The 19,354-nt window shown below is 42.5% G+C and overlaps 1 protein-coding gene across 1 annotated transcript in view; it reads right to left on the bottom strand.

Moving 5' to 3' along the window:
- The window catches only part of ATP8A2 (ATPase phospholipid transporting 8A2), a 433,576-nt gene that overhangs the window by 307,059 nt on the left and 107,163 nt on the right, over positions 1-19,354 (bottom strand). Inside the window, exons 19-24 of the mRNA XM_044441796.1 lie at positions 18,443-18,525; positions 16,938-16,987; positions 14,473-14,542; positions 13,719-13,803; positions 10,667-10,806; positions 5,650-5,788 (exon numbers count right to left, since the gene is read on the bottom strand). Of these exons, the coding sequence (XP_044297731.1) occupies positions 5,650-5,788; positions 10,667-10,806; positions 13,719-13,803; positions 14,473-14,542; positions 16,938-16,987; positions 18,443-18,525 (567 nt within the window). The remainder of the gene's footprint in view (positions 1-5,649; positions 5,789-10,666; positions 10,807-13,718; positions 13,804-14,472; positions 14,543-16,937; positions 16,988-18,442; positions 18,526-19,354) is intronic.

Below are 19,354 nucleotides of genomic sequence, written 5' to 3'. Positions count from 1 at the left end.
TCATTTCTAGTTGGAGTCAGCTGAAAATGGGATGCAGTCTTAGAGGACTAAGTTGCTCTTGGGTGTGAGGATTGATCCCTTCTAAGTGTGCCTGACATGACTTTCCTTTTATGTTCTGCTTAAACATGTATAAGCAAATCAAGATCACGAAACACTGTAGTTTGGTTCACACAACACTTTAAACCACTTGGCATTGTGGTTGCAATTCCTCTGTGGCTGAAAGATGATCAGATACAGCAAACCTTGCATGCTTCTTCCTCCCTCTTTGCGCTGGGACGTCTCCTGAGCTGCAAGTCATTTACTGCTAGCCACAGGATGACTTGAAAAAAGGGTGTCTTTGTGATAAATACATTTGGGTAAGTTAGAGCAGCCCAGGGCCAAAGCAGCACCCATCAAAAAATGCTAGAATTTTGCAGCAAAGAGTGCTTTCCCCATATACCACCTTTAAAAAAAATCTGGAAAAAAAACAGGCTTCTAAGCTGCAGTTTGACATAGACAATTGTTTTCATGGACACAGTGTATGTGCAACTTTTATTTTTAAAGGGGTGTGTGTGTGTGTGTGTGTGTGTGTGTGCCATGCACCCTCGGAGTGTTTTGGGGTGCCCATGTGGCCCTAGGTTGCCCACACTTCTCCAGATGTGGATAAGACAGAGCAAAAGTGCACCTGCCAAATAGCCCCAAGAAACCCTTTAAAAGCCTATTTGAGTGACACCCCTTCCATTTTCTCCCCTCCCAAGCAGAATCCTTGGGGTATTTGGATGGGAATACAAAGTCCCAACCCCCTCCATTTTATGATTCACCCTGAGTGAACAGCCCCTTGGGAAGTGGCAAAATCTGAGAGGAAGGTCCCCAGGAAACTGGGATGCACAGTTTGTAGTGCTCTCCCTGCTGCTAGTGAGGATGGAAAGGGCAGTTCCCAGCAGTCCCCCAGAGCATCTTTGGAATTCTGGGGTGCCTGGGAACAGTGGTTTTCCAGAAGCCTTTTTGACACTCCTGCCAAGGAGCTCCCTAGTTTTCCACTTGGACCATGTCTTATTTTTTGGTATGGGGTCAGACAACAGAATAAGCCATAGTGGGTTAATTAACCCCTACTACAAGTCAGGTTTGGTTGGTATGGCTTATTAGCTACCACAGGACTGCTTATAAACCACCCTGCAGAAAGAGTGCTGGCTTCAAACAGCACACTGAAGCTCCATGGCTTATAAGCCACCATGTTTTAACATACTGAATGAACCCTTCTCAAATAAAGGAAGCCAGACTTTCTGGCATCACTCAGTACTCAAATTAGGGATGTTCAGAAATATTTTATATAAAGCAAAGTTTCCTATAAAACCTGTACCTGTTCTCTATTAAATACTCCACTATATATTAAAAAGTAATTTAAATTTAATCATTGGGCAGTTTTTATAAATCTTTTGAGTAAATTTTTTGGTGGAAAGGAGAATTAACATGGATCATTCAAACTTACAAGGAATAAAAACAAACTGCAGAGAAAAACACAGGATAGTTTCTTAAATGATTAAAGAAGACAAAGTACATTTTTAAACATTTGGATTTTATAAATAAAGGTCTAGCATGCAGAGGTACGTTTTATTTTAACATTTCACTGAGAAATAAATGAGGGATCGTGTAACGTCATCTGTCAGGTATACCCTTCTCCCCGGCAATGAGTACAGCTCTAAACAGTTACAAATTTGCTCTAACCAAATCAAAAGGATTTTCTGGTAGCTTTTGATTAGAACAACAGCTGCAACACTGAACCGCAATTTCTAAGCTGCTGGTTGCTGTTTTATTTTAAATCAAGCAAGATGCCATTTGACAACTGGAGCCAGAGAAGGGTGTCTGGAACAAATACAAGTTCTACTGGATTCCTCCATAGTCCATATAAAGTGAGAACTCAGATTCTATAATCAGGCAAGAAGATTTAGCAGTACGAACATGTTCTGACAATATATGAACTCATGTAAGTGTTGAAAGCTCACTTCAGAGGGACTCATATTCCTTGAAGTGGTTGATACAGTCACACGTTACACTAACCCACCCTGGCAATAAGCCACAGTGGTCTGGTTGTTGGCCAAACAACCCACAGTATGTCCAACAGACAATCCATGGATTGATTGCTTCTCTCTTCCTCCCCTACCCTCATGGTCCTCACATGGGGATCCCACAGCAGGAACAACTTGGCTGCTCTCTCCCTGCTTATACTGTGAGTTCTTTCTCATATGCTGTGGCTTTCTCCACCCCTCTTGAACTTTTTTCCAGAGAGATCATGATCCATAGCTTAACAGCTAGTTTTCATTAGCTCCATTTTGACAGCCACTGATAGTCCCTTCTCAGTGTCCGAGTGGCAGATTGGGCAGGAAGCTGGTGGTTGGCAAACGATTATTATTTTTATTATGATTGCACCCACAATGTGCACAAAACAGTCATTATTTAATTATTAGATTTTTCTCCTGCCCCATCAGCCATAAGGCTCATTTAAAAATTAGCCCAAATTTACACAACTGCATAGATACACAGTTCTGTACAAACTTCATGGGAAGTCTCAGCTGGGCAATGTCCTGGAAGGTACCAGCTGTTAAACTGCAGCAGGCAGCAGTCCTGGAAATTGACCCTGGAAATTTTCTTTACTTTGCTTTGTCTGGACAGCTGTCAAAAGGCCAGCTGTCAAGGGAAAGCCAAGGCACAAGGGAACTTTGCTCACATAAAGGGAATGTTGAGATTTACACCATGTTTGCTGTGAAATCCTGAACTTTTTCTTTTTTTACCCTGACTGTCCTCAGTGTCCAGTACATTGCATCTTTCCCCAAGACTCTAGCTGCTTGGGAATATGCAAAAGTGCAACATGCCCCTTTTTCTGAGTCCCTTCTAAAATGGGGGCTTGACAGGGCAGTAGGCATTTTTTGAAAAGGGCCAGTTCTGAACAACTTCTCTGAGAAACTTGTCTTCAAAGAAAAGGACCCATTGTCAGACTGGAGAACCATCTCCCTGCCAACTTCCACTTGGTAGCCACCACTTTCTGCCCTGACAGGGCCTCAGGACTACCAGGGATGCATTTTGGAAGAGGAACCGATCGGAAGCCAATTCAAAAATTCAGTAAAGCATATGATATGATTTTCTTTTTCCCTAATCTTTTCTTTCAAAAGTAAATAAAAAAGTAAGTTAAAAGCAAAAAGGAGTATATATAAAAACATGATATGATTTACTTAAGGGCCTATTCTACCTCAACATGCACACTATTTGCTTGAAAGCATCACATCTGAAATCTTCTGCATTTGGAAAGTTAGCACTTCAGGGATGAGTTAGGTTCTTTTTTTCTGACGTGTAGTAAGGAATTTACTAGAACTGGGAAACAATCTTTCCCTTCACTGAATCATTCCTACTTCACAAAAGTGGCACTGAGAAAATCATTTTATTTATCATATAAATCTGCTTTATTTATCTTATTATCTTGATGGCCGATTCCAGAAGGTGGTGCTGGGGGACTATGGCTCTGCGCCATGGCACTTATGCCATGGAGTTCCACAGGGGTCCATTTTGTCCCCTTTGCTATTTAACATCTACTTGAAACCACTGGGAGAGGTCATCAGGAGGTGTGGGCTGCGGAATCATCAGTACGCTGATGATACCCAGCTCTACCTCTCTTTTTCCACCAATCCAGGTGAGGCAGTGGCTGTGCTGAACCAGTGCCTGGCCAAGATAATGGGCTGGATGAGGGCCAATAAACTGAAGCTCAATCCAGACAAGACGGAGGTCCTGTTGGTGGGTGGCTTGGGCCTCGGGATGGGGGACTTGGGCCTTGTCCTGAATGGGGTAGCACTCCCTCTTAAGGACAGGGTCTGCAGCTTGGGAGTGCTCTTCGACCCAGAGCTATCTTTGGAAGCTCAAGTAACAGTGGTGGCGAGGAGCGCTTTCTTCCAGCTTCAGCTTATCCATCAGATGCGTCCCTACTTGGAGAACAATCGCCTGGCAACAGTGACACACGCATTGGTTGCTTCCCGATTAGACTTCTGTAACACGCTCTACGTGGGGCTGCCCTTGAAGATGGTCTGGATACTTCAGAGCTGCCAGGTTGCTGACAGGGACTGGATGTTGTGCTCACATGACTCCAGTCCTCCATCAGCTTCACTGGCTTCCCATCGAAGTCCAGGCCCAATTCAAGGTGCTGGTTATCACCTACAAAGCCCTTAACGGCTTGGGACCTGGTTACCTAAAGGAGCGCCTGCATCCATATGTGCCCTTCCGCCCCTTGAGATCGGCGGCAGAGGCCCTTCTCCAGGAGCTCTTGTGAAAGATATTAGGAGGGTGGGTACCCGGAAGAGGGCTTTCTGTGTGGTGGCGCCCAATCTATGGAATGCACTCCCCAGAGAGGTCCGCCTGGCACCGTCGTTATTTGTTTTTTGGCGCCAGGCCAAGACCCTTTTATTTAAACGTTATTTTAACTTTTGATCTTATTTACTGATTTTAAATCTGTTGCCAGGATGTCTCCAGTATTTTATGTATTTTGTATAGAAATATATTTATGTATTGGAAGCCGCCCCGAGGCTTATGCGAATGGGGGGGCATACAAGTTGTCCAAATAAATAAATACATAAATAAATAATTTTTTTGGTACAGGGGAGGCAGGCAAATGCCACCATACTTTCAGGTGGAGAGTATTTGAGATTACTGAAGGATGCCCTCCCAGAGTTCGCACCTGCAACTCACATCAGCCAAAAGGCTATACACAAACCATGTTTTGTGAAGACTTATCATCATTCCCAGGGTCAAGTCTGAATGTCTTTGCAGTGACAGCATCTCTCTCCTCACCACACCTTCCTGGCAGAACTTCTGTATAGTATTGTCCAGTAAATATCTGCCTTCATGTCATTAAAAAGAGGGCAGAATGTCTGTGCTCTTCTGTCCCGCCTCTGAAAAGACATCTACACTGTTTTGAGCAAGGAAAGTCCATATGATTTATTGAAGTTGTCTTGAAATGTTCTCCCCAAATAGGAAATGTTCATTTTAAATGTAAAAGAATTACTGGTTGCCCAGAACACCGCTGAGTTTCATACATCTGAAGGTACAGCGTACCAGCGCATTTAAAGCCTACACTAAATTAAACTGGCTAATGGTCAAGCCAGTCACTATCTTCACCAAGAGTTAGAGGCCTTTGTGGGCATGTGTGCTTGAAAGGGGTAATAGCAATTAAAACCTGAAAGAAGCATACTACTCTTGGTAAGAACTGCTGTTTGTGCAAGGACCTGCATACGGAGAGATGTACGTATGTAGGCCAAATGTGAAGGACTAAGCAGAAGTCTTATAATTGGGCTACTGTTCTCTTGAATGCAAACATAGGCTTTGGTAGTAAATATACTAACTTGACTATTCTTCATCATGATCGACCATGATCGACCAATGGTCAGTATCTTTGACCATTAGGAATAAAGGCCACGTGGATTCAATGTAAGGGCAGCTTCTGAAGAATAACTAAGGAGAAACCTACCCTGGTCACTGCAAGACAATGGTTTGAATGCTCTAGAGACACCACATCTCTCTCCATTTTAGCAGTATAATTTGAGGGTGGGAAATGCCACCTTTTCGCTGCAATGAATCCAGATCTGCTTCCTGTGCACTGCTGCCTTACTGGAAAAATTGAAGGGTGGTTACCTATGTTGAGAGCTGTCTCTTGCTTGTCCCCTGTTAGTACCCAAATCTTGATTTCTGCTTTCATTAAGGTAGATATTGTTTCTGGGACACCTGCTTGAAGGCGGTCTTCAATGGCTGTAGCACCAAGAAGCAGTAATTCCTAGAAGTGGCAGGAAGGGGGAAAAAAGTGAAAGAATTGAGAGGTCTTGTTCTCTTTAGATTAGGGGTGGGAAACATCAGTCCTGGGGATCTAAGCACGCTCTTCTGGGGTCCACACAAGGCCATGTCCCCTTTCCCCACTCCTTTAATCTGATCTTTAATAGTTTGTGGTTTTCCCAGCTTCCACACAGTTTTTCCCCTGTTCTAAAAGACAAAATGACTCTGCTAACACTTCATTTATTGGTACTTAACTATTGTCTGGTAACTATGAGCTTTAAATTTCAATATGCTGGTATTCTGGACTATGTCCTTTTTGCCTTCAGCTCCACTCACCTCAGGGATGAGGCCTCTGTAAGTTTTTTGGAACTGAATCCAGCCCGCGAGAGAAAAGAGGTTCTCTGCCACCGCTTTAGACTGATGTCAGCTTGGACCATGCTCAAAAACACAGTTAATGACAGCAAGCTGTGCTTTATCTTTTCTACTACCTTCTGACAAGAGATTCAGAGTGCAGTTAAATTTTAGCTGGTCTAGCATGAAAATTGGACATTTCTAAATACAGAGGCAACCAAATGCTTTGATCAGATGGGAGGCAGCTATTCAAAAGCAATTAATTTTCATTGCTGCTTTAAAAGATAGCCAGTGGGGAAGTAATGTAGATGTATGGGCACCCGCTGCCAGAGTAACTTTCTTAAGAGTTTTCGGGTGCAATCCTCTGCACGTTTAGAGTGAAAAAAGAAGGCCTCTGAGTCCCAGCCTGCCCCAAACAGCCGTGCTGACTGTGGCACGGTGTGAGTTGTAGGACTTTCTTTCTGTCTAAACATGCAGAAGATTTTTCTTTTAAGTTCACAAAAGATCATGCTGTCCCACACCATTATATACACTTTCTACACTCTAAATATACATAGAAAATGGACGCCATCATTCAAAAAGAAAGCAATTAATTGACCTGATAGTGTTCTTCAACTGGAGGACAAAACCAATTCCCATTCGTCAGTCTACCCAACTTTGCATATTCTCCTGACCAATGTCTTCTCTAAAATAACAAATTTATTTATTAGCTTTATTTCTCACTTTTTTAAAACAAATAACTCAAAGTGGCTTACATAATTCTCCTGGTGATCTTATCTCCACTACAACAACCCTATGAGGTAGGTTGGACTGAGAGTCTGTAATGGGCAAAAAGTCAGCCGGTTGACTGAGTGGGGACTAGAACCCAGGTTGCCTGAGCCCCAGTCCCGCACTCTTAACCACTGCTCCACACGGGATCTCGCTATGAACCAAACCCAACCAAACCCAAACCTTTTGCGAAATAGTGTGCAATATTAACCATGTCCACCCAGGAATAAATCATGTTGAACTCTGCTCAGTTTACTTGCGTCAGTGTAAATATTCTTGGGTGCAATCCTACATATGTTCAGACACCAAAAGTCCCATAGCTCCCAGCATCCCCCTGTCAGCATGACTGGCTAAGGAATATTGGGAGCTGAAGGCTTTTTTTAAATTTAACCATGCATAGGATTGTGCCTTATATCTACAAACTAATGCAGATTTAGGCAGAAAATTCCTACAGCTCCCAAATTCATTGCCAGCAATTCCTGGGAATGTGGATAGTTGTGGAATATTCTTCCTATCTCAACATGAGTATGATTGACAATGTGGCACTCTGGCTACAGTTTATGTATTTATTCCTGACAGTCTGATATTAAAGGTGCAAACACATGCTCCTGGTGCCAATTAGAAGTAGCCACTTTAAAAGAAGAGGCAACAGAAAAAAATAAAGAGCACAGTCCAAACTGAGGGAAACCCTTTTCAATTCCAATGGAGTTTTAGTCTCATTTCAAGGAAGAGATTTATAGAACTTTGCTGATCTGTCCCAGTGGGCACCAATACTGCTGAAAGGTTAGCTCCCTTCCGCACGTCTCTTGCTATAACATTACCCTGCTGAGGCTGTACATGCACTTACCAACCACCCCAAATATCATAAAAAGCAGCTACCAAATGGCAACCTTGAAATCCCACTGTTTCAATAAGGGTTGGGGCAGATGGAATGCTAACAACAACCATATTTGGCAGAAGCAAGGGTGGGGTACATGAATTTCCCAGCCTAGCCATATTTGGCTCTGAGTTTCAATGCTACTTGGTTTAATGAGGATCACTTAGTGAAAAGAGAGGGTTATAAAATGCTAGCTGTGATTCACATTCACTAGGTTCCCAGGTAACCAGGGCTCGCCAATCAGGAGAAGACACTCTCCAGGTGTAGAAGGTCTCAGGGTGAGGGGAAAAAGGACCTAAATGACTTGAGGCCAGATTATCTTAGGGATTGCCTCACCCCTTATGTCCCTAAGCAACCTTTGTGATCATGGGAAAAGCACAGCTGAGGGTGCAGTTTGTCTCAGAGGCACTTCCAGTAGAGTGTTTAGTGTCACAACACCCACGCTTTGGAATGCATTGCTAATTGAAATTAGACAGGCTCCCATCATTCTGACATTTAGACTGGGATGGACCTAAAGTAGATTTCCAGATGTTTTGGACTTCAACTCCCAGCATTCCTGACTTGCCAGTTCTGGCCAGAGCTTCTGGGAGTTGAAGTACACAAATCTGAAGATCTACCTTCTTCCCACTTTCTTTAAATATCTCCTCAGAAGATCTCCCACGTCTTTGCAAAGGCTTTTGTTAACATGTGACCCAGAAAGCTGTTAGATTGTGTATTATTGTTGCTTTATGGGTACAATAGTAAATGTTGAGCACTTTGAAATGTGGTGAAAAGCAGCATATAAATCTAATAAATATCTAGGGTATGGCATCTACAGTTTACACAGATGCAGTCTGTGATGTGAAAGATTCCCCTGCCTGAGATCCTGCCAGCCAGCACGGACCACTGTGGGCTAGGCAAAGAAATTGCCTGACTTGGTTTATTTATTTATTTATTTAAAACATTTCTATGCCGCCCCCATCGCAACAAAGCCTCGGAGTGGCTCACAACAAACATAAAAATACAATCAATAATTTAAAACTGGCACCATCTCGGCTATATATTAAAATCTATAAATACAATAATAATAAATTAACAGTTAAAATAACTTTTAAATAAAAAGTATAATGCTTCCTGCCTTTCTGTCTTCTTCATATCTTGGGTAAGGCAGATGTTCTGCAAGCATCTAGTACAACAATTTTAATATTTTAATTATTTAAATGTGTCCAACCTGTTAGTTTTAATGTTTACATTTTCTAGCAATTCAGGTTAGGCTACATCCTCACACACTTTACCTGGCAGTGAGGACCCATTTCCAACTCATGCCAGGTTCTAGTGCTGGCATTACATACAGCTCAGGACAGAGTTAGCTGCTTTAACTACAGAGTGGAAAAGATCATAGCAAGAAATATTTTTATTTATCATTTGTGTACCTTAAGGAGACAGTAGCTAGATAACCCTCATAAATTTCCCTGCTTCCTTTCCTGCTGTCCATTGCAAGATAGCAAATATTTATTCAAACAAATAAACATTTGACTATTGTTAGTGGCTGAGCCAGCAGAACAAGAGTTTGGTGCTAAGCTGCAAGCTGGATACAAAAAGTTCCCTGCATCGCTTTCTACATCACAGGGCATTTAGGCACAACACACAAAGGTGGAAGGCAGTTATGGCCTATTCCTTTAGCCCATTTTATAATTCTGTATTAGGTCTGCTTTAGCCTGAGTCAGGCATGTGGTCCATCTAGTCCAGAAGTGGACAACACTTCGCCTCCCAGAACACTTGGTCTTCCCATCCACTCTCACTACGGCCATGCTGGGTAGAATTGATGGGATTTACAGCCTTTCAACATCTGGCAAGCCACAGGTTCTCCACCCCAACCTAGTCCATGCTTTCTAGCTTGAAGCAGTCCTCCAAGATTCCTGGTCGAATTCCCACCTGCAAATAAAGAAGCTGGGCCTCCCTGCAAGAGAAGCATGTTCCCTACCTCTAATTAATACCATCTCCATTTCTTATAAAACACAAAGTGGCCTAGAGTTCCTAATATGCCACAGCTTTGGGCCAGCAAAGAGCTATTGTTACTTCTTCATAGCAGCAAATAAGGCTGTTCAGTTTTGCACTGCTTGCCTCATTCAAACCACCACGATAGCTGATGCGTCACAACCAGAAATCACATTCTCTCTTGCTGCACATGTAGCCACCACTACTTGACCAGCTACACACAGGAAGGTCAGGTATTTTCAAACTTTGGAATTCAGTGGCTGAATGCCCCCAGATAAGCAGGAAAGATGCATTTTGGCCTCTGTTCTTAGCAGCTGCTGTAATGGCTGTGGTTTTATTTCCCTATTAGTCTTGACCTGGTAGTTTGGCACTGTTTTCCTGTACCAGGACAAGGGTTCCAATGGACAGAACACAAATCAACTGGAGTACCTAGCAATGAGCTCAAGGGGAACACCACCACCATCTGCAGGAGTTTAGAAAAGTGGATGGTGATGAATGCTCCAGCCTCTGCAGCCCCAGCCTCCCTGTTGATGGGGAAGGTTTGAGCAGCTGAACATACTCACAACCTCCACAGGAAGAGGAGCCCTGATCCATCAGGGTCTTCAGTCATTCAGAAGCCTGCAGCTGCATTATGCCATTACAGACTCCACTCAAACCCCTGTGAACATGGGGAAGCTGGGTGTGGAAGTGCTAGCGCTCAGCTCACCATCTCCCTTCCATCTCCGAACACCTGATGGAGTCCAATGTTACGCGGATATGCTGCTCTTTTTCTTTGTAACGTTTAGACGGGAACAACATACTATACATCCCATTCTGCATAAAGTCTTGCTTTAGGCTAAGATCAGTCGCTACAAGTGGGAAAGGATTTGGCTGTAAGCACCCCTTAGATCAACTCTTATTTATAGTTACCTTCTCAATGATCTCATAGCACTCCTCCAGCTTTTGAGTTCGGTCTTTCAGATTTGTGCTGGCTTCATTATATATGTTCAGCCAATCTCGGTAAGAATTCTCTGACAGGTCCGCATAGGCTATGCACAGAGTCCTCAGTCCTAAGAAAAGAAATGCAGTTAGTGCTGTATAAATAATATGATTTTCCTAGGCTATTGAGAGAATGAGGAGTAGCGTTGTTTTCCTTCTGGCACAAGTGCCTACTGAGATAGGATAAGTCATCAAGTGGAATTCTCTTTGATCTTGATGGAGAAACATTTATGAAACAATGAACTGCTAGGAATAGATACTTCTGTTGTGCCAAAACTGCATCATCAACTAGGCAGGGTTTGAAAGACAGCTTCTAAATGATATTACAAAGTGTATGTGTGATGGAGAAAGTGAAAGTGAAAGGAGCCATCAGTTAAACAAATGTCAAGCCTATTGATTTCAATGCCTTTGGGGGTTTTACTGTGCCTCTTGTTGTCACTGTTGTGAGTATATATGTCAGATTTCATATTACTGTGTTATTCCATATGTTGTTGCTTTTATGTTTCTGTAAGCTTCCCAGTGAACCATCCTGGCTAATGGGCAGGGTAGAAATTTAACAAATAAATACCCAAAATGAGGCATTGGAGAGCAGAAATCCCACCACCTATTCAACAATAGCCCCTCTTGGCTTAGTTCATACCAGTTTCCTTGGATCAGTGTTTCTCAAAATATGAGAGGGGTGACAAAGTGCAATTAGGTAGGAGGGGCAACATTTGTTCTGCACTGACTCTTGGATGATTCTCATCTGTGCACAGATGCACATCTTTGAAAAGCAAGGAAGCAGCTTCTGCAACTGCCCCACCTACTCCCAGGAGAGATAAAGTAGGAGGCCGAACACCTCTTATTTTCTTGTGTTAGGTGACAGGAATGATGAGGATGCGAGACGGAATTCTCTCTCTCTCTCTTTCATGCTGCTCTAGGGACATGTACCTTCTGCAATGCAAAAACCTGCTTTGGGATTTGAAGAAAATGTGAGCACCACTAGGAATAGGTAAATAATTTCCAGAGGGGAGGGGTGCCATGTTAAGTCTGCTGCAGCAGAAGCATGGAAGAATCTAATGGCACCTTAAAGACTAAAGAATGTGCATTGGCACCCATTTTTGTGAGCTCCAGCCCACCTCTTCAGGTGCATGAGTCGCTATCCCTCCTTATATGGGGTTTGATTCAGACTAAGTCATAACGTATTACTCATGGATAACTTTAGGTCCCACTGGGGTTTTGGTCTAATTAAGTCCTGATCTGATGATAAAGCAATGACCGCCCCTCCACTGAGCTGCGAGGGCACTTCAGAGCAGCTGCTGGTAGCTGTCAAAATGGAGATCATGATCTTTAGGGGGGAAAGGGGGTGTAAAGTGGGAAGAAAGCTGCAGTGAGCCAAAATTTCTCTCGGTTGGGAGAACAACTTAAGCTGCAAAGTCCTCTGGGATGCTGGCTGGTGGAACAACAGGAAAGGGGGTGCTGGCAACCCACAGGGAGCCCACTTCTCTGTCAGGCGCACTGTGCAAAACCCCACCCACTGTGGCTTATTGCTAGGGTGGGTCAGCATGACATGCAAGGCTGCTTCATGAGAACAAACCCCTATGAATCATGTTGTTGCGGTTTTTAAAAGGACACGGTTTGATAGCATAATTATGGGTCTTAGACATTCCAGCAGTTTCAGAACAGTTCTGTATCTCCTCAACTGAAAAACTGAACACAATATTACAATCACCATTCTAACACCTTCATGTGGCTTTCAGTTTTAGGCATAAACTGCTTCTACTTTACTAGAACATAATTTCAAATGAAATCATAAGTCACGGAACCATGACATGAGGTAGGTATATAGCTTCACATTACTGCTGAACTGCAAATAGTGTAATGTTCAGTATTTCCATTGAATGGAGACGTGCAATTCTCACTGATGTCAACACAGGTTAACCATGCAGAATAATTTAAGGAACAAGCCCCTGTGGAAAATGAATAACATGATTTTACTGGGCCACTGATAGAATTCAGCATATATAAAAGTGACGATTTCTCTTCTGGCTCAAGGCGACCAGAAAAAGGAGAAAGTGTACCATATAAAACAGAATGGCTATGTAACAGAGGATGGGACAGTTCCAAGAAGAAAGGTGTGTGTGCATGGGAGGGGAGACTACCAAGCATGGAGAGAAATAAGGTTCTTCCTGCAATCTGGGGCCATAAAGAGAACAGCGTCTCAGAAGGGTGTTCAACATTAGTAATGTCCGCCTTAGCAGTGAAATAAGAGATGGGTATATTTGATTTCAAACTTACTGCAAGTAACTCTAGGGACGGATCTTAAGGAAATGGAAGTGTGAGCTGTATGATACAAATTCTTTTCTCTTTTATTTTTTTTTTCCAGAACACTTGCAGTATGGTTACCATACATTTTACCTTCCCTTCTGTCCTCTTTGTTCTGTTCTCCAGCCACCCCATACTCATGGTCCATTTCTGCCTTCCCACTATACAAAGTTGCATTGGAAAAGAGCACTAACAACAGTCGACAGCTACAAAGCTCAACTAAGGTCACACTGGCTCCACTTCCAACAATCCTTTCTTTCACATTTCTTTAAATAATATTGCTTTCCAAACCTAGCTCCACTTTTGCAGATGTCTGTTACAATGTTGGCTTAGATAGTAAGACTGAGACTCTATGAATCCTCATAAGAACCTCTCCTATAGCTGGAGACAGATTATACTTTTAAGGGAGCTGGAAATGGTATGAGATGCACAACTGCATTTGTGTCTGGGCATCCCAGTTTTGCAGTGCTCCTGGACTGCAGGATGGAAGCTCCAACAGAATGACAGTATAGTGCCAGAAACAAGAATGCCACTATCATGTCACTTTCAGGTAGGATGGGAAGAATCCCCTATTCTGAATTATATCCCATATTATTATTATATATACATCCAGACAAATATCTTAATTGCATGCTTAAATTGCATTCTGCTGCCTGGGCTACAAAAATTGAATGCTTACCTTCAGTGGCAAAATATTCAAGATGGCATAGTGTTTGCTCCATATACAGGGAATCTTTGGACAGTCTCTCAAAAATGACATTATCCTGTCAACAAGAAAATATAAACAGAAGGAGCATGAACAGAGACAATTTTATAATGTCTATTTAAGATGTATATATGTCCTGGCCATTTCAGAAAGCTGAAACAGGGGAAACACTTTTTAATCCATAAGGAAACAAACAAATTCTTGGATTCAATGATAAACTGTGGAGGCAAGCTCAGAAATCAACCCTCAACCCTAACTACTAAGCTGTTGGAGGGAAAAAATAGACAATTGGCATTATTTAAACCAAGTGAAGGCAACCTGATGCCTCAAGAAGTTTTAGACTACAATTCCTATAGTTGGCCCTTCTTTCTGGAGCTGATAGGAGTTGTAAACCAAAGTCTCTGGAGGGTTTGCCTACTAGCATTCATCCTGCCTTACTAATGTGCAACTATCTGCATGTTTAGAAAGAAAAGGTTCTATAACCACGAGTGTTGCCCAGGTACTCGCCCTACCCAAAGCTGCACAGGATTGCACCCAAGGCACACTGATTTATTGATCATGTCACAAAATTAATTTAGATAAAAATAATGATTCAGATAAAAAGTATACAATATTTAATGACAATAGTGTATTATTCATCGGTATGGATATCTATGAAACCCAACATCTCAGAGCTACAACAAAACATGTCACAATATCTCCTTGTTACCTCGAGTGGAACACATACCGCTCCTTTGCAGTACAAACGCAATCGCCCTGCTGGAGTCCGAACAATTACAGACATTCTCTTTCTGTTACTGGAAAGAAAAGAAAAGATCCTCATCTCTCTCTCTCTCTCTCTCTCTCTTTCTTTCTTTCTTTCTTTCTTTCTTTTTCTTTTTTTTGGTGTTGCTCTTTAGAAAAATGCCTGCCAAATGGGGGAGATGTTAGAGAGCTGTTGTGCTGCTCATGGATTACATGCACTCCTGCTTGCTTGTTTCCAAGCCTGTTGAGACTGGCAGGCTTGGCTCCTTGATTCATTGAGACATTATCGGGTGTTGGTTGCAGTTTGTGCAAACTGGCCTGAGATGTGGGTGAGGACTGGAATCACGACTGCCATGGTCACAAAGACACTAAAGCAAAGGGAAGCAGTGCTATGGCGCACCAAGGGGAATGAGGCATTGGGTAATCTTTTCCAGGGGAGAGATATGGGATCCCGCAATTAGGCTTGTAATACCTGCTTATCAGTGGCATGTAAGAATTCCCTTCAGTGTCCACAGTTAAATAGATTCCCTCCCCACAATGCTTCTCCACACTTCAGGTTGTCACTATAGCAAAAATGATACAACACTTGCCAAGCAAGCAAAATACACTGAGGACTACTGACTGGCAGATTTCTTTACAAGGGAGACCTAAACACAACCCGTTACTCTGCCTCTGCACCCCCGTCCCCCAGTTTTCAGTTCTCCCAGTCACCCTGGTGAAGCAATTGAGGAAGAGATGGTAGACCAATTCACAGAGATGTTGACTTGTTGACTCAGAAACACCCGTTTCCAATATGGAATTGCTAATATTCATTAGCCACAAAAAGTTGTGTGGTACATTAAAGACCAATACATTTATTCTGGCATAAGTTTTTGTGGACATGGTCCACTTGATCAGATACAGGACCATGGACAGTTTCCACGGAAGCTTGTGTCAATATAAAAATGCTAGTCCTTAAGGTGCCACAAAGCTGTTCTGTTTGCTGTAGAAGGTTAACCGAGTTTCATCCTTACATAATATTCCTTCATGACCATTCCAGCAAGTACTTTTGCTTGCCTGTTATGGCAAACACACATGTGGACACATGAATGTGAAGAGGGGAAAAGAAGAGAGGAGAGTATTTAGCTTCTTGCTTCTACCTTTATCATTTTTCCATCTATATAGCTATGCAAGTATCCGCAATTTTGTGAATGAGAAGAATTCTGGCTAGCAGAACATGTGAACAGAGAAGTTAGAGCAGACAGAAGATCAAATGAGGCTGTGTGTGAGCCAGACTGACTGACTGACTGACTGACTGACTGACTGTGTGTGTGAGAGAGAGACAGAGACAGAGAGTTAGTCTGGTTATATATGTGTGTGTGGGTGGGGAAGAGAGATAATGTCATGTGAGTTTACAGCACACATATCTTGGTTTCTATAACTTCTGTGATCACACAGTAACCACATATTTAAATGATGCATGTGAAGTTCTCATGATGTATATGTCCAAATAACATCTTTTGTTATTCCTTATTATTGCCAGTTTTCTCATCTGTTTTAAGCATTTTAACATATTTTTATTTTATGATATTTCATTCTACTTTTATTATTTGTCTTTATGGACTGTGTAAACTGCTCAGAGCAAAGCTTTGGCTGTGGGGCAGTATAGAAATGAAAGAAATACATAAAGATGAAATATAAAGCCCCGGTGGTTTGTAGAAATTACCTACAAGACCACACTTTTAAACCAAAGGCGAAAACAAATGGTCAAGAAGACATTTCCTGCAGGACAGGGTTCCTGATCACACAAAGTACTTTTCATTCAATAGGAAAATGTACGTGTGCACATACTGAATTGAACCATTGCATATGGGCAAGGACACATATATGACTCACAACCTGATGATAATGCCAGCTTGGATGTGTGGTCCCCCAGCTTCAATGGCTATTCCTCTCTAATCTGTGGTCTTTCAGAGTGCAGAGTACATAGAACATCTTCCTGCTTAATCATAAATCATAGTGACAGTGCTACGGAAGTGTCCATAAAAAGAAAAATCAACACCAATCTGCAATTAATTGCCTAGCAACTGTTAATTGCTGGAAGAAATTTCACCACAAATTTGTGCCAGATCCTTTGAGAAATACCAAACAGCATCAGTGGAAACAGCTTTTCCTAATCTTCTTTGCTGTATGAACAAACTGAATGAATAGAATGACATTATTCTGAAATTAATGAACTTTTTCCCTCACAGGACCCTGCCAAGAAAGCATTTTGTAACTACCCTCTTCTTTGGCTGGGAGAGGGTTGGAATTGATTGATGTTCAAGAATCTTTGGGAAATGATTAGTATATTTCTTTTTAAGATAAAAACTTAGCATAGATACCACAGTGGTAGACTTTAGAGTATTTCTAGACTTTCCCCTTCTTTATTTTCCTAGGGACTAAAATAACTCTAAAAAGTCCAATTACCTTGAAAACTCCAGCACATTAAGGATCTCAAACGTCTCTTCTTTTCCTAGCTGCAAATATGTGAGAAAGAGGTAAACTTCAGTACAGGAAAAGTAGATTCACATTAGAAAATTGTGAACGATTTAAAAAAACTCCATATTCAAATATATGTGTATGGCTCCCTCTGCTGGGAAAAATGTATTCATGAAAACCTCCAAGAATATGGTAAAGCACTCACTGTGCCTTCATAATAGTGCAATCTGCTGAGCACGGCAGAAATACAAACTTGTAAGAATCCCCTTGAAAACCTTCACAGGGCATTCCCTGAAACAACAAAGGCTGTTCTGCTGGGCAAAGTGCCCATTTCCCATAACCAGATGCCCCTCAAGAACTGAGCTGCTAAAGCCAACACATTATTGACTAAGTCAGTGGCTTGTAATTACACAAAATATAATTCTCTCTACTCGTTCATAGATGCCAAGCCTGTTTACTCAATGCTGAAGAAATTCCCTATTCCTCACTGTGGGTCTCCTCCCCATCCTGACCCCCCAACCCATGCTTAGTTCCTCCCCAATTTTCTTACCCATTTGCACCTCTTGGACATCTTCCATGCTCTGAGTTAGTCTGCACTGAGCAAACTGCATTCTAGGGAATCAGACTATTGGACTATCCAGCTAAACTATCCATGAGTGGGTAGCTCTAAGCCTACAGTTCCAATGCAGACTTCAGAGGCCACCATTGTATCCTCAGCAGGGATTCATGGTGCCCTCTGGTGCCAAAGCAGCAAGATTGCACGTGGAAAGTGGGCGCATGGGGATGTCTCTTCCTGCACAGCATTTCCCCCAGCTCCACTGTACTTCTAACTGCCATCAGGAGCCTTGCGGAGTGCAGGAAGGAGTTGCATGGGGTGAGTCACCTCCACATTCCTGATAAATCAGTGCCAATGCACCCAGGGTTGTGGTTTCTCCACTACTAACAGATGTGTTAAGCATGTGTGCACATGTGCGTGTGAGTGAGCATACGTGCATGCATGCAGCCCTGATTGCTTCCTGGCACCACGAGTGGTTCCCCCTGGTCTGGACTGACTGGTTGCATCTCGCAGGAGCAGCTTTCACTAACCTGGTGCCCTCCAGATATATCAGACTACAATTCCCACAATCCCACAACAAGCTGTCTGGGGACTGGAGAGATACAGTGCAATGCTTCTGAAGAGCACCAGACTGGGGGAGGCTTCTCCTGAGTCTTTGCCAGTCATGCCTCGAAATGCAGGCAGGGGCCTTTTGCACAGTAAGCATGTTCTGCTACTGAGCTGCAACCCCTCGTGGGGTTTGTTCCCCAGGCACCAGTGCAAGTCCAACAGTGGAGTTAGGCTTTTCTTGACAGGTGCTTTTACCAGCATACCACGCAGACCTCCCCAGAGGTGCCAGGAGCTAACTTGTTTACTTATTATCCTCAGCATTTCTAAGTTACACCAATGGCAGAGGTCTCTGTGAGGCACCAAGCTCTATTTTCGTGGCTGCTCTTACTGCATCAATGATCACAGAATGTGGCGTTCTCCCAGTGAACACGTAACCAAGCTTTTTTGCTCCTTTGACTAAGGCTCCTTCATCTGCCAAGAGAAAGAGAGAATCTCTTGATAAAGATTCAGCACAAATATAGCAGTAAGGCAGCATTATTACAATTATTTTAAAGGGCAGTTCACGGCAGTGATGCAAGTCTGGATGAGCATTTAACAGAATGACATATGATCAGAAGGTATGGGTCTTTCTCATTCTTTTTGCCCTTTGGATTATTATTTTTTAAGAAATATCACCCACTTTTCTTTATTAAAAAATCCCCAAAGCAGCTTACAACAGAAATAATCACTGCATGCATAAAACAGAATACAGGCCATTCAATTGGTAATAAAAACAGTTCAGATGGCTAAAATTAATTTCCCACCTAAAAATCAAGACCAGAAAAAAGCATTTCAGTATAAACAGGGAGGCAGAAGGTTTAATTCATGCTAAAAACTTGGAGAAATAAAAAGGTCTTAGGAAACTTCTAAACAACCTAGGAACCAAGCAAGCATCCTCTAGAGGGGGAGGGGATTATACAATTTGGAGGACGTAAAAGATCTATGCTGCAAGGCCTATGCTAAAAAGATGAATACATAGTCTGAAGTGCCAGATCCTGTCTAATCTTGGAAGCTAAGCAGGGTCAGGTTGGGTTGAAATCTGGATGGGTGACTTGAGTCCTTCATTTAGCAGGTGGTTGGACCCGATGGCCTGCTAATCCCCTTCCAAATGTATGATAGGATTGATATTTATGTTTTCCTCCTTGCAATCCATATTGACACCATGTTGTCATTGTCGTTGTCTTTTTCTGGTGTCTGTTTACTTAGCCTCAACCATAAGAAGCATTTACCACTGAGTTTTGGTAAAACTAACCACAAGGGT

This window comes from Varanus komodoensis, unplaced genomic scaffold (genome assembly GCF_004798865.1).
Source record: "Varanus komodoensis strain SLA01 unplaced genomic scaffold, ASM479886v1 scaffold4, whole genome shotgun sequence".
Taxonomy (NCBI): domain Eukaryota; kingdom Metazoa; phylum Chordata; class Lepidosauria; order Squamata; family Varanidae; genus Varanus; species Varanus komodoensis.
The sequence above is the reverse complement of the archived record's forward strand: the minus strand, read 5'-3'. Positions and strand labels throughout refer to the sequence as shown.